Source organism: Labeo rohita, chromosome 15, assembly GCF_022985175.1.
Source record: "Labeo rohita strain BAU-BD-2019 chromosome 15, IGBB_LRoh.1.0, whole genome shotgun sequence".
Classification (NCBI taxonomy): Eukaryota; Metazoa; Chordata; class Actinopteri; order Cypriniformes; family Cyprinidae; genus Labeo; species Labeo rohita.
The window spans coordinates 23,949,064-23,962,934 of NC_066883.1; the positions used below are offsets into that span (position 1 = coordinate 23,949,064).

At 36.0% G+C, this 13,871-nt stretch overlaps 1 protein-coding gene across 1 annotated transcript; it reads left to right on the top strand.

The window, feature by feature from the left end:
• Positions 1 to 1,518: 1,518 nt before the first annotated feature.
• Positions 1,519 to 11,449, top strand: slc13a5b (solute carrier family 13 member 5b). The gene is made up of 12 exons (XM_051128573.1): positions 1,519 to 1,632; positions 2,687 to 2,815; positions 2,903 to 3,039; positions 3,151 to 3,362; positions 5,514 to 5,685; positions 5,762 to 5,884; positions 5,970 to 6,182; positions 6,965 to 7,071; positions 7,157 to 7,278; positions 10,294 to 10,455; positions 10,835 to 10,972; positions 11,277 to 11,449. The coding sequence occupies exons 1-12, from the start codon at positions 1,531 to 1,533 to the stop codon at positions 11,400 to 11,402; spliced, it is 1,743 nt and encodes a 580-aa protein (XP_050984530.1). The 5' UTR covers positions 1,519 to 1,530; the 3' UTR covers positions 11,403 to 11,449.
• Positions 11,450 to 13,871: the final 2,422 nt, after the last annotated feature.

The window sequence follows — 13,871 nt, forward strand, 5'->3', positions numbered from 1 at the left end:
ACTGTTATATAACATACGGCCATGTGACTAGCTTATTACTTTTAATAAAAAGAGTCCAGAGCATGAGCTGAAGCATGATGTGCAAAATGCACAAGCCGTGCTGGGGGCCCAGGAGCAGGAGAAACACTGGGATCGAGAATATTAAAAGATAAACTTAGTTATAGGCCTATCCACAGGCGGCATGATAAAGTATTAGTACTTGAACCCATTTTGCAGTTTATTGAGCAGCTTGTCATAAACACATGACATGCCGCTGAAACATGACTAGTATAAAGATCTTATGCTGAAACATAAGCCTGTTGTCTAAATAAATCCACTAGAGGGCGTCCTGCTATTAATTCTGTAGTGGATAAGACCTGAGCTCTTGTAATGTTATACATGTTATAAAAAAAATCTGATTTTCTCAGGCCTAACTATGTAAAAACTCAAATATGGGGGGTTCGGGCCTAGTTGTCACATGGGAAATTTTGTAACAAACGCTACATGTCAGTAACTATAATGAAACTAGTTTTTGAGTTAAATATCCAGTTATGCAAATCATTATTAGAGTAGGTTTTAAAAGAAAATACTGTTTCCGTCTTTCTACTTAAAGGGATAGTTCACCCAAAAATGAAAATTCTGTATTAATTGCTCATCCTCATGTTTCTAGGATGACGTGGAATTATTGAATAAAACTGTTTAGTTTTTTTGCGCAATAAAAAGTATCCTCGTAGCTTCATAAAATTACGGCTGAACGACGTATGTCACATCGACTATTTCTTAGTTCTTGGTACCTTTCTGGACATTTAACGTATTAGGACCCTTGCAGTCTATCCAGGTCAGAAAGCTCTTGGATTTTATCAAAAATATCTTACAGGTTTGCAACGGCATGAGAGTGAGTAATTAATGACAAAATTTTCTTTTTTTTTTTTTTAAAGTGACATTTACTAGTAATTTCTGGGTGGAAATTGTTTCAAAATCCTACAACAAATTCACTGTATTTCATTATAATTATGTTTTAAATTGCAAAATCTATATTAGGCTATTGTGATAAGCTTGTGATAATATGCATACCAGACTTTAAGTATTTTAAAAATACAGCTACTTTGAGGAATATTTCCTAGCATAAACTAATCCCTTATCTCTAATTTGATTCTAACTAAAATTCATCCTACAACATCCAGCAGTAACATAAACATTTGAGTACATGGATTTATTCCAATGCAACAACTTTTTTAACCATTTTTGTTCATGGCGAAAATAGCTTCTAAACAAGCACAGCTCTATAACAGTGTTAAATGACATCCACTTTTCTGCTAAATCTCAACAGGCCAGAAACAGCAGCTGCTTCCTTACAATATCATCTAGTACTGAAGATAAGAATATGATTTCAAAGTAGGCTGTGTGCAGGAGTCTGTAATAATAATTGCTTTTTCTCTCTCACTCTCCCTCACTCACTCTCTCTCTCTCACTCCACCCCAGAGAGCAGGTTAAAAGGACGTGTGCAACACTGTTAAACTTAGTTTATATGCACAAACTCTTTATTTTGAGATGATCTCAACACTAAAATCCATATGGAACTTGAAGAAAGGGATAGTTCTTTTCTTCACTCCTTTGATTTTTCTTCCACTCCCAGTGGTCATCAACACAAGGGTATGTATCAAACTAAATTTCCACAACTTTTTAATTCAGTGCTGAGTTTTTATACTTGTCTCATTACTTCTGTTATGTAGATTTTGCAAGCTTTTGTCTGAGGTTATAATTGTGTTTATGCACCTGTCATTAACTTAAATGAAAATGTATTCTGTGTTAATACATGGGGACTACATTCATACCCTGAGGCCTCCATGTACAATAATTCATTGTGCCTCAAAATTGTTTTTTTAACCCTTTGTCTTTGTGTATGTTCAAGCGTGGGAACACATAAGTCGAAATTCCTGACTCCGAGTCAGTGTGTTTTGGTCATGACCCTCATGTGCATTTTTGAGACAGTGCTCATATTAACTACTCCCATTGATAGTTAGACTAAAAATGACCTCTCAGAAAGGGCCATGTTTTTTTACAGTGATGCCATTGAAGAATCCATTCTGGAGACTTTTGTCCATTGGAAAGGTTCTGTGGCTCTTTCTGGATCCATGATGACAATAAAAAACTTTATTTTTAAAAGTGCAGTTTAGCAAAGATCACATTTTACATATTAAACAGGGACATAAAATTACAGTGGGGGTCCATAAAATAAAAAAACACTTAACTATTTTAACGTCACTAATCAAAATAAGTAAATTTGTGATACTGATTATGAGAACTTCTTTGTACAGATGGTCAAAACAGATCTTCTTGCTTTCACTGAATAACAAGATACTCTTTAGATAAATCTCAAGTCATGCTGGTGCTGCTGTCATTAAAATACTAAGACATTCTGAAATGTATTTTAATTAAAAAATGCCCCATGGTTTGTGTTTGCCTTTGCTTTTTCCATTTTCCAAGGAAAAGGTTATGCCAAATACTAAAACATTCTAAAATTGTAATTTAAAAACAAAAACAAAAAAAACATATGCATCACAACCCGTTTGCAAATAAGGATGAGGTACACAAACACAAAACTGGAAATAGGAATTGAACAGAAACTAATGAACCTTAGAAACTAATGAACACAGACAAAGGAAACTGATCTAGAAACAGTGAAAGACATGTGTCCATCTTCCAGGAGGCCAGCTGTGCCTATGTAATCATACTGATGGCGGTTTACTGGTGTACTGAGGCTCTTCCTTTAGCTGTCACTTCACTGCTACCTGCTGTCCTTTTCCCCATGCTTGGCATCATGCAGTCCAAAATGGTAAGTAGGAAAAGTATAAAATTGAAGAAGTGACAAACAACAATAAAGCACACATCAAAAAGCTAAGGCTCTGATGTTGTTCTCTAGGTGTGTATGCAGTACCTGAAGGACACTAACATGCTGTTTGTGGGTGGACTGATGGTCGCTGTGGCGGTTGAACACTGGAACCTGCACAAACGTATCGCCTTGAGAGTGCTGCTCATTGTTGGAGTGCGCCCAGCGCTGTAGGTTAAATCCTGTACTGGGCACAATCACTGATAGATTTTTTAATCCAGTCTTTACACACAAACGTGAAATATATTTACATTCTGATTGCTTCCTCTGTATTAATACAGCCTGATGCTGGGCTTCATGGGGGTGACAGCTTTCCTCTCCATGTGGATCAGTAACACGGCTACTACGGCCATGATGGTCCCCATAGTGCAGGCTGTGCTGGAACAGCTGAATAAACAGGAGACGGAGTCGTCACAGATGACCTGCGGTGAGGAGCGGCCCCAGGCCCCTGAGGCGGAGTACAAACAGACGGGAAAAGACAGAGACAGAGAAGGTCAGATGAAGAATTGATTGTGAGGTCTAAGCAAAAAGATGCATTTTAGCAGTACATACACTCTTAAAAATGCTGGGTGAAATATGGACAAACCCAGCGACTGGGTTGTTTAAAAATGTAACCTAACCTTCAGGTGTAGTCTTATTTCACTCAACTATAGTTTAAAAATTACTATATGGCTGGCTTAAAATGAACCCAAAATTGGACACAAAATTACTAGAGGCATTAGCAATAATCAAAAAGAGGATTTTTTTAAATAAGAAATGTAAAAAAAAAAAAAAAAAAAGTTTATTATTTAATTATTATTTATTCAACTTATTAATAAATATTCATGTATTCAATATATTAAAAGAAAAAGTTAATTGCCAACCTATTTTGGGTTCATTTTAAGCAAGAAATATAGTAATTTTTAAACAATAGTTGAGCTAAATTAAACTACCCAAAACATTTAACCCAACCGCTAGTTCAAAACAAAACCGTGGGGTGTGACCATAATTTTTGTTTTTAACCCAGCAATTTTTAGAGTGACTCCTGTTCAAAATTTTGGGGTCGGTCAAAACATTTTTAAAAAGAAATAAGTACTTATTTATAAGTATAAGAAATAAGTTTTATTCAGCAAGGAAGCATTAAACTATGAAAGCCAATTACCACCACAGAATTTAAAAATGTTTACATTTTTATAATATCGTTTATATCTCAGAGTTATATATATATATATTTATATATACACACACATCTCACAATTCTGACTTTTTCTTTGAATCCTAATTTTACATCTCAATTCTAAACAGCAAAAAAAGGTAATTACAACTTTATCTCACATTTTCTTCCCTCAAAATTGTAAGTTTGAAGTTTAAGTATGTAAGTTTAGAAATTGCTACTCAAAACTAGCGAAATTGCATAGATGGAGAGTGAACCAACTCCAGGGTAAGACTAAAAGCAGCAAAATGTATTAACTACAAACATCATAAACTTGTCTTTTTAGAAAAGAAACCAGACATGGATGTCATGTAGGCTAATAAAATATTTTTAATGGGACTGAATTGTATCTAACGTGATTACAATTTAATAAAATCAATAGAAATTGATATTTATAAAGTTTTACTTCCACAGTTATTCAAACAGCGAATAAATTCTATACAGAAAGCAACATTATTGCTATCACTATCGCGAGTCTAAGGACTCTAAAAAAACTAATTTATCATTATAATCACCAAAGCTGTTTATACTGTGAAATTAACCTCTTACTTACATTGTAAGTACATCTGCGCTTTGTTGTTTATGATGAGAGAATTTAAAAGTTGCGTGCACTTTTAACAAAACTGCTGAGTTTCAGCGATGACTTATCTAAATGCCTCTGATTGGCCATTGCATTCCTAAGCGCAACAGAATCGTGTGTGATCGGTTATAATGCACAACACTGTAAAAACGCCTAAAAAGAATTATGGTGCAACATGAGCAGATCTTAATTTAATGCCGGAATCAACACTTTCTATTCATTCACTTTGTTAGCAACAGACGCAATAGATTTAATTTGTTTGTGCAGGGGCATTTTTGTCCAATTTAGTGGTGTTTTTTGCCCCCAGCCCCTGTGACCAGGGGAAGGTTAAGCCTTCCCCAGCCTTACACACACTCTGCCTATGCTCAATTAGGTTTCAGAGGGGGTTCCGCGGTAAAATGGGTGGTAAAATACCTATGTTGGTGGGGCACCCCTGGTAAAATTTGCATTCCAGGGGCTAAATATCACGTTATTGGGATTGCTTCAGCCCACAGACATGAATAACAACCCGCTGAAACAGTGTTGAAGTAGCCCAATTCTGCAAGAAAAACTGCAGACTTGGCAACACTGTTATTCATTTATTACTGTATGTTACAAAAGATTTCTATTTCAAATATTCATTAAATTATCCTGAAAAAAATATCCACTAAAAGCAGCACATCTGTTTCCTGATTTTCCAATTTTGCTTTGCCATTACAGTTATAAATTACATTTTAAATGTAATAATATTTCACAGCATTACCGACCACAAACCTTTGAACCTTTCTCCCCATCTCACCAACCCCTTATTTTTTAACAGTATAGCAGTTTTCATTTCAAGACAATTTTCATTTTTGGATAAACGATCACTCAATACATTCCCTGTTTTTTAGTGGTGCTACGCATGCTAGATGTCTCACCAGAAGCCAGGCAAAAGGAATCAGCAGAGAAGCGGCTCATGGCTAAAGGAATGACTTTGTGTGTGTGCTATGCGGCCAGCGTTGGGGGAACAGCCACGCTTACAGGCACAGGACCTAACCTAGTACTGAAGGGTCAGATGAACCAGTGAGTACTAAATAACTACTTCACTTCTACCATTTCTGTTTCAAGACACTGAACCCTTTAATTTATTTTGCCCCAGATTATTTCCCGAGAATGGTGATGTCATCAACTTTGCTTCATGGTTTGGGTTTGCCTTCCCCAACATGATCATCATGCTCACCATAGCTTGGCTCTATCTTCAGTTCATTTTCATGGGATTCAAGTATGCTAGATAATTAACTTATTACATTTCACATTTTCTTTTTGCCAATACTTTAATGAAGCGGTTTACTCACATCTTTCTCCAGCATTAGGAAGACATGGGGATGTGGGGCGGTAAAGTCAGAGAAGGACATAGCCGCCTATAACGTGATCCGGGAGCAGCATCTTCAGCTTGGACCGATGTGTTTTGCCGAACTCAGCGTTCTGGCTCTCTTCAGTTTGCTTGTAGCGCTGTGGTTTACTCGAGATCCTGGATTTGTAACCGGCTGGGCAACACACACCTTTAACACTGAAGCAGAGTATGAGTTTCACTACAGGCTTAGATCAATCAATTTACTGCAGAATTACAATTTACCTGTGTTAGATATCAGTTTAAATCATTAAAATCTGTGTAAAGCGATATTAAATATGCGTTCTGAGTGTGTCACACCATAAAATAATGTGTTATGAACCACCCAGCCAAATTTGAATGATAAAAAGCCATGTAAATAAAATAAGTTATCAAAATCTTAAGAAAAATAAGCAGTATTCTCTGCTCTCAAATGCTGGGGGCGTGTCCGCTGTCAGTGCTGAAACCACGCCCACTCGTGGGAAAGCCGCCGCCCCTCTCAGCTGTCAAATACAGCTACAACCTGAATGAATGACTGAGCTTTTTTATAAATTATCACAACCAGGTAATATGCATTTATGTGAGGAACGCACAGCTAGCTAGTAAACTGTAGGCTGTAGTAACTAACAGTAATGACAGTAATTCATGACTGAGTGGCTCGAGTGCATCATCGTGATGTGACTTCAGGCCCTCCCAGAAAATCCTAAAAACAAAAATGGTGAAAAACTGTTTAATGGTTTAACTCCACAATTCAGTACTACATAGTTCACAGTCTTTGTAACATGTTTTCAGCAATACATTTCTAACATTTATAATGTGTTGAATTGACTTTACACGGACTTTAAAAAAATATATTATATAAAATATATATATATTCAAAAAATATATATTTAACAATAATATATATGCATCTGTTATTCCAAAAATATTGGAAGTATGACTTTTATGGTGTTTAATATTCCATATATTCAGATATGTGACAGATGCTACAGTTGCAGTCTTCATTGCCCTATTGCTCTTCATTCTGCCATCAAAACCTCCCCGGCTTTGCTTCTGGGCATCAACTGGCTCTGAAACAGGTGAGAAGAATTTTACACAATGAAAAGGTGTACATGTACTGTTTTTGTTTGCTTTGTCTCACTGTACTACTAAATTAATTCACAGAGCCTCAACTCTCTTCTGCGTCCAGTCCAGCCCTGCTCTCCTGGAAAGTAGCTCAAAAGAAGTTACCCTGGAATATAGTTTTGCTCCTAGGTGGAGGATTTGCCCTGGCCAAAGGTAGTGAGGTGAGAGTTTTACACACTCAATAAAAAAGAAAAGTCTCTGCTTTAAAGGGGTCATCGGATGCCCATTTTCCACAAGTTGATAAGATTCTTTAGGGTCTTAATGAAAAGTCTCTAATATACTTTGATTAAAAATTCTCAGTGGTTTTGTAAAACAACACCCTTTTTACCTTGTCAAAATCAGCTCTGCAAAAATCATCTCATTCTAAGGGGTTGTTCCTTTAAATGCAAATGAGCTCTGCTCACCCCGCCCCTCTCTTCTCTCTGTGGAAAGACGGTCTTGTTTACATTAGCCGCATTTAGCTGTGTTTAGCCGCTAAACTTCCTAACTACCACATTATAAGGAAAGGCGATCGCAAAGATTCATAAAAAAATGCTTATACTCACTTCTGCTGTAAGTGAAGCTGGATCATGAATGATTCTCGGGAACATAGACGGATATATGTAGATCGGGAGGCGCATTCTATTCACGAACAAACGTAATCCACTGCATCTTCAGTGGTTCAGATGTCAGGAGTAAATGACGACCACTATGTTCATTATTACATCCAGCAGCAACACAACACCTCAATCGCTCAATCAGAGATATTCTTGTCTAACTTACATCCCTGCTCTGGCATCAAAACATGGAAAGTTACTGGACTGTTACAGCTGGTCTAAGGTAAGAGCTCATGTCAATCAACTATAGTGGGAGCGGCCTCTGTCAGTGTGACGCCACACCGACAGGCATCTGAGAACGGCTCGATTTGAAAAAAGGGGATATTATTTTTACAGATTAATTAAAAACCACTGCATGGATTTTTATCATTACAGGGTAGATTTGTACATACACTGCCAACACACATTAATGTTCAAACAACTCGAACTTAGCATCCGATGACCCCTTTAAAATTATAATCATTTTGTTTTTGTAACCTGCTGTCAAGATAATGATTTAAATTGTGGATGTCATAAAAACCTGTTTTTGAGAAAATGGCTTGTAAAGTGTGCAATTTTAAGACATTTTTGACAGAATATACATTAGAACATACTTTAATTACAGGATAAATAAAAATATGTGTTTATAACATAGTGCATATATTTAACCATACTTTTACAATATTGGCAATATGCTTATAAATTGGTCACATTAGTGAAATTTCGGAGAGCAAAGGGTCTATTGTCTATTGTCAGTAGTAATAGAGATTACAGAGATCACTTCCCAACCAAGCAGCTTTCTGTTGCAAAATTTATGTGGGGAAATGTTTTGGATGGATTCACATGGATTTCTATTGAAATGACTGGATTGTGAATGTAAAATTCCAGCAAGCAATGCCTTAAGATCTCAAACTGACTCAAAAACCGCTCATACTTTACTCTGATAATAAAATCATTCATAAATATAGCTGCAAGCAGTGATTAGCAAGGTTCAAGCACTTAAGGCATTTAAGTATATATGGAAAAACACATTGCATATTATTTAGCAAGGCTGTACACACCTGTTTTCGAATCACTCTCGCTGTACTTTGATGTCAGTTGATACAACAATTGATCAGTGCAGCGCAAACAGGAAATGGCACGTCTAGTCACCCTACCGTAGAAATATGATTGTTTTTTTTTTTTACAATTATGACTGTTATAGCATTCGTTGTGGTTCGATCCCCTTAAAACTTTGCATGCTTGTTTAGAATAAGCTGTCGCATGTGCTCAGCAGGTTTTGTGAAATTTTGAGTTTTCCTTTAGACTTTATAGGATTTGGGGTAAATTTGGACAGGCCCCTTTTCTAAATGACCCTGTTATAGCATTCCAAAGGGTAAATTTCAACATTTTTAGATAATTATTGACCTAAAGAGTCTAGAGAATTGTACCTTTTTTTTATATTGACTTCAAGTGGCCGATTTCTTTCACATTTCTCTCAGACCTTTGGGGCTGTAAGTCAAACAGGCCCACCGAGTTTTGTTCCAATCAGTCTCCGTTAACCTTGTCTAACAGGTGCTCAGACTTCATCGGCTTTCTGTTGCGAAATCTATGTGGGGAAATGTTTGGATGGATTCACATGAATTTCTAATGAAATGACTGGATTTCGATTGTAAAATTCCAGCAAGCAATGCTGACCACACCTTAAGATCTCAAACTGATAGTTTGCTTCACACATCCAAAACCTCTCATACCTTACTCTGATAATAAAATCATTAATAAATATAGCTGCAAGCAGTGATTACCAGGGTTCAAGCACTTAAGGCATTTAAGCATATATGGAAAAAGACATTGCATATTATTTAGCAAGGCTGTACCTGTTTTCGAATCACTCTCGCTGTACTTTGATGTCAGCTGATACAACAATTGATCGGTGCAGCACAACCAGGAAATGGCACGTCTAATCACCCTATTATAGAAATATGATAGATTTTTTTTTACATTTATGAGTGTTATAGCACCAGTTGTGGTTCGATCCCCTTAAAACTTTGCATGCTTGTTTAGAATAAGCTGTCGCATGTGCTCAGCAGGTTTTGTGAAGTTTTGAGTTTTCCTTTAGACTTTATAGGATTTTGGGTAAATTTGGACAGGCCCCTTTTCTAAATGACCCTGTTATAGCTTCCCAAAGGGTAAATTTCAACATTTTTATATAATTATTGACCTAAAGAGCTAGACTCTTTAGGTCAATAATTATATAAAAATTGTATCTCAGTGTTTTTTTCCCAGATTGATTATTTAACAAACAATTAGATTGACAGCAGTGGTTCTAGAGGCAAAGTTGTCCGGAATGAGGAGGTCTATCATATATCACAAATTGTGTATCTGTGTGAAAAACCGTGCAACGTGCAATCATTTACGCCAATTTTATCATTTATGCATGATTAGTTTTACACAGAGATCGCTGATCTGTGACCATGCTAACAATTGCAATAGGGTTGAACCCCTAATTAGCTTAAACATACTGATGTGTTGACTATAATCATCTTTAAGATAAAAATCTTTTTCTTTATTTACTTCATTTGTGACCTGCATCTGACTTCATATATTTCTTTCGTATTTCAGGAGTCAGGTCTATCTAGATGGATGGGAAACCAGTTGACTCCCCTACATAGTATCCCTCCCTGGGCCATTGTTATCATCCTGTGCCTCTTGATTGCCATTTTCACTGAGTGTACCAGCAATGTGGCTACAGCAACCCTTTTCCTTCCTGTTCTTGCCTCTATGGTAAGATTTAAATATAAAACCAGCTGTAAGATTGAAAACTTTCAGAACATATTCTAATAAGATGCTCAGAAGCTGAGAAAAAACATGATAATCATATCAGTGGACTTTGAGTTTTTGGGGCAGGTGTTTAAATTCTTGAAATAGCATCAGCTGTGAAGTTGTATTGCTTACCAGCTGTGCAAAGCTTCAAACGTGGGCCTCCGTGCAGACGTGACTCACAGTTTGGTATAATCTTTAAGAATTACAGCCCAATTACAGACACTTTGTGACGCGCACAGAAAACACGCACTTAGATCAGGGACATATGAGTCAGCGCTGTCCACAATTAAATCTTGTTTTCTGCTTAAGTACGTCAGACATTTCTGTTTCTCTTTCGCAGTCTCAGTCAGTCGGAATCAACCCTCTTTACATCATGGTGCCATGCACACTCAGTGCATCCTTCGCATTCATGTTACCTGTGGCAACTCCACCAAACGCTATAGTCTTTTCCTATGGATACCTCAAGGTTTCAGACATGGTGAGTTTCTGAATCTGGCAACCAATTTTATCCCTGGTTTTCTCAGCCCAAGTGGCAATTTTAGTCCATTTTCACGTACAAAGTGTGTTTAAAAGCTCACCATATTACAGAGGAACCAGTTTACAAGATCAGCTGCCAGACTTCAATCATTTATAAGTAGTTTTGTTAATGACGTAGCATTGTTAAAACAAATGTGGCCCCATATATAGACAAACCACAAGTCACTTTACTACTTCTAAAAGATTTTCCTTCCCAGCTGCTCCAGTGACCAATAAACTCATATTTAACATTTTGTTTTTCTCAGGCAAAAACTGGCATGATGATGAATATCATAGGGATTTTCTGCATCACCTTATCCATCAACACCTGGGGCAAGGCCATGTTCAACCTAGACTCTTTCCCTGCATGGGCCAACCAGACACTAATATAATGGACAGTACAAGGCCAAATGAAAACCAGCAAGCTGCTTTTTTTTTTCACATCATTCTCATAAACGTCATGGATCAAAGCTGCAGCACAGAGAAAATGAAATCTGCCATTTGCACACTCATAACTTCTTTTATTTAAAGGCCTGACTAACCAAGCAGCAGCATATACTACAGTATGTTCAAATGTTTGGGGTCGGTAAAATGTTTTTGAAATCTCTTATGCTCTCTTATGTCAAAAAAATACAATAAAAACTTTACAAACACAGTAAAATATTTTACTATTTAAAACAAGTTTTCTATTTTAATATATATTTAAATGTAATTTATTCCTGTGATGGCAAAGCTGAATTTTCAGCATCATTACTCCAGTTTTCAGTGTCATATAATCCTTCAGAAATCATTCTAATATGGTGATTTCTTATTATTATCAATGTTGAAAACAGTTGTGCTGTTTAATACGTCTATGGAAACCATATTGCATTGTTTGTTAGGATTCTTTGATGAATCTGACCCCAAACGTTTGAGCAGTAGTGTACATCATATTTTTTAACACAATTTTATCTAGCAAAATATAATATTTAATATATTCGCAAGCATAGCTTTAGATGACATGCTAATCTGACAACTAGTTGAACTATCCCTTCCTCAACTACACTGTAAAAAAACTATTTGTTAAGTCAGCTTAAAATAATTTGTTACCCGGCTGCCTTAAAATTTTAAGTTCAGTCAACTCAAAAAAAGTTTAGTCAACTTGAAATGTTAAGTTGTACTAAATGACAACGTAGATATTTGAGTTCATTCAACTTAAAACTTTAAGGCAGCTGGGTAACAAGCCCAGCTTTTAAGTTGGTTTTAACAAACCAAATTGTTTGTTTAGTCAACTCAAATATCTAAGTTTTTCACTTAGCACAACATTTCAACTTGACTAAACTTATTTGAGTTGACTGAACTTAAAATGTTAAGCCAGCAGGGAAACAAATAATTTTAAGTTGACTCAACAAATTGTTTTTTACAGTGTAAATGATAAACCAGAAACATTGTGGATGTTTTTCTCTAATTCTGATAAATAATTTTAATTTCTCTGGGACAAACCTGACTGAGATGTGAAATCCTTAAATCTCAGGGCATTAAACTAGTAAGACACATCACAAGCAATTTCCTACATTAAATTATGCAAATACCTCATGGCTTTGACACATGAAATAATCCTAGTTCATAGCAGGTGTGCTAAAACATTTGAACATATACATTATATATATATTTTCAATGTATATATACAATTTATAGTGTTCTACGCCACAAACTGCATAAAAAATGCATTAATAAATCACTGGAGAAGTGCAATTTTAAAATGTTACAATTTTCAAAATATGTATCGACACAACTTATTTTCTGTTGTTTTTTATGGGGGTGTTTCATTTTGGGCAATCAAACTATTGTAATCTCTCTAAACGGAGTTCAAATGCACAACTTTAATATTGTGTGTACTGTACATCTAAGTTTTTATCATTCTAATCTGTACCAACAGCAACAAAATGACTTGAATATTTGTGAAATTAAAATACTGCACAAGTGAAAAAGTGTATGACCTTGCAGGGTCTGATGCAGGGATGGTCTTTCAGAGTTTAACGCACATGCAGGGATGGTCTTTCAGAGTTCAGCGCACATGTGATGCGTGAGTTCTTTGATACACTGTATCTCATTTTGTTTGATTGCGTACAGCAATGATTACTGAAACGTTGGAATTTTGAAGAAATAAATAAATCTGTTTATGAACATAAAGCACTTATAGGGCATATGAGAGGAATGTGCCTTCAAACTGCTGTTTGTAATGTTAAAGAGATAAGACCGAATAAAACTGTATAAATCTTTCCCTGCATTATGCTTATTATTATGGATGAGATCCTTAATGACACATCTTTTGTTCAGTGTCTGTGATAGTTATGTATATTCACAGCATGCTTCTCATAGCATCTCAGAGCCATAATGTAACTAAATATCATTCTGGCATAAGATGATGTAGAAAAACTGACACCAGCTGTTGTTTTACAATAACTATAATTATGCAACTTAAGCTTTGTACACCAAGTACACTAAAACTACAACTTTCATTAAGTTCAAGAAGTTTCATTAAGTTCAAAGTGATTCCGCCAGTACAAATTAAATGTGAAGCAAAAACTATTTGGGGAAACAACATGGCACAGAAGTAATGACAGCAATGACAGTGTTCTATAAACACTGAGTCCTATAAAATAGCTCAGCTGACTCTCTCTCGTGCGAGCAGAACCAGAAATGCTCTTTGTCGCATAAAAATAAAATGCAAGTCTGTAATATAGAAACAAAGCAAACGGATTTTCCCAAAAGCGCAAAGGCAAATCCTTAGTGTATCAACTTGCCAGAAGCACAACAAAAGCGGTTTTCTACAAGAAATAAAACTCTGAGACTTCAATATATTTTTTCTTCTTTAGTTC

Bases quoted from the DNA above. Each gene is read 5' to 3' on its own strand.
- slc13a5b (XM_051128573.1), top strand. From the start codon at position 1,531: ATGATCTCAACACTAAAATCCATATGGAACTTGAAGAAAGGGATAGTT. The intron at 1,633-2,686 runs GTATGTATCAAA...TCCATCTTCCAG, and splicing joins CAGTGGTCATCAACACAAGG to GAGGCCAGCTGTGCCTATGT. The intron at 7,279-10,293 runs GTGAGAGTTTTA...TTCGTATTTCAG, and splicing joins CCCTGGCCAAAGGTAGTGAG to GAGTCAGGTCTATCTAGATG.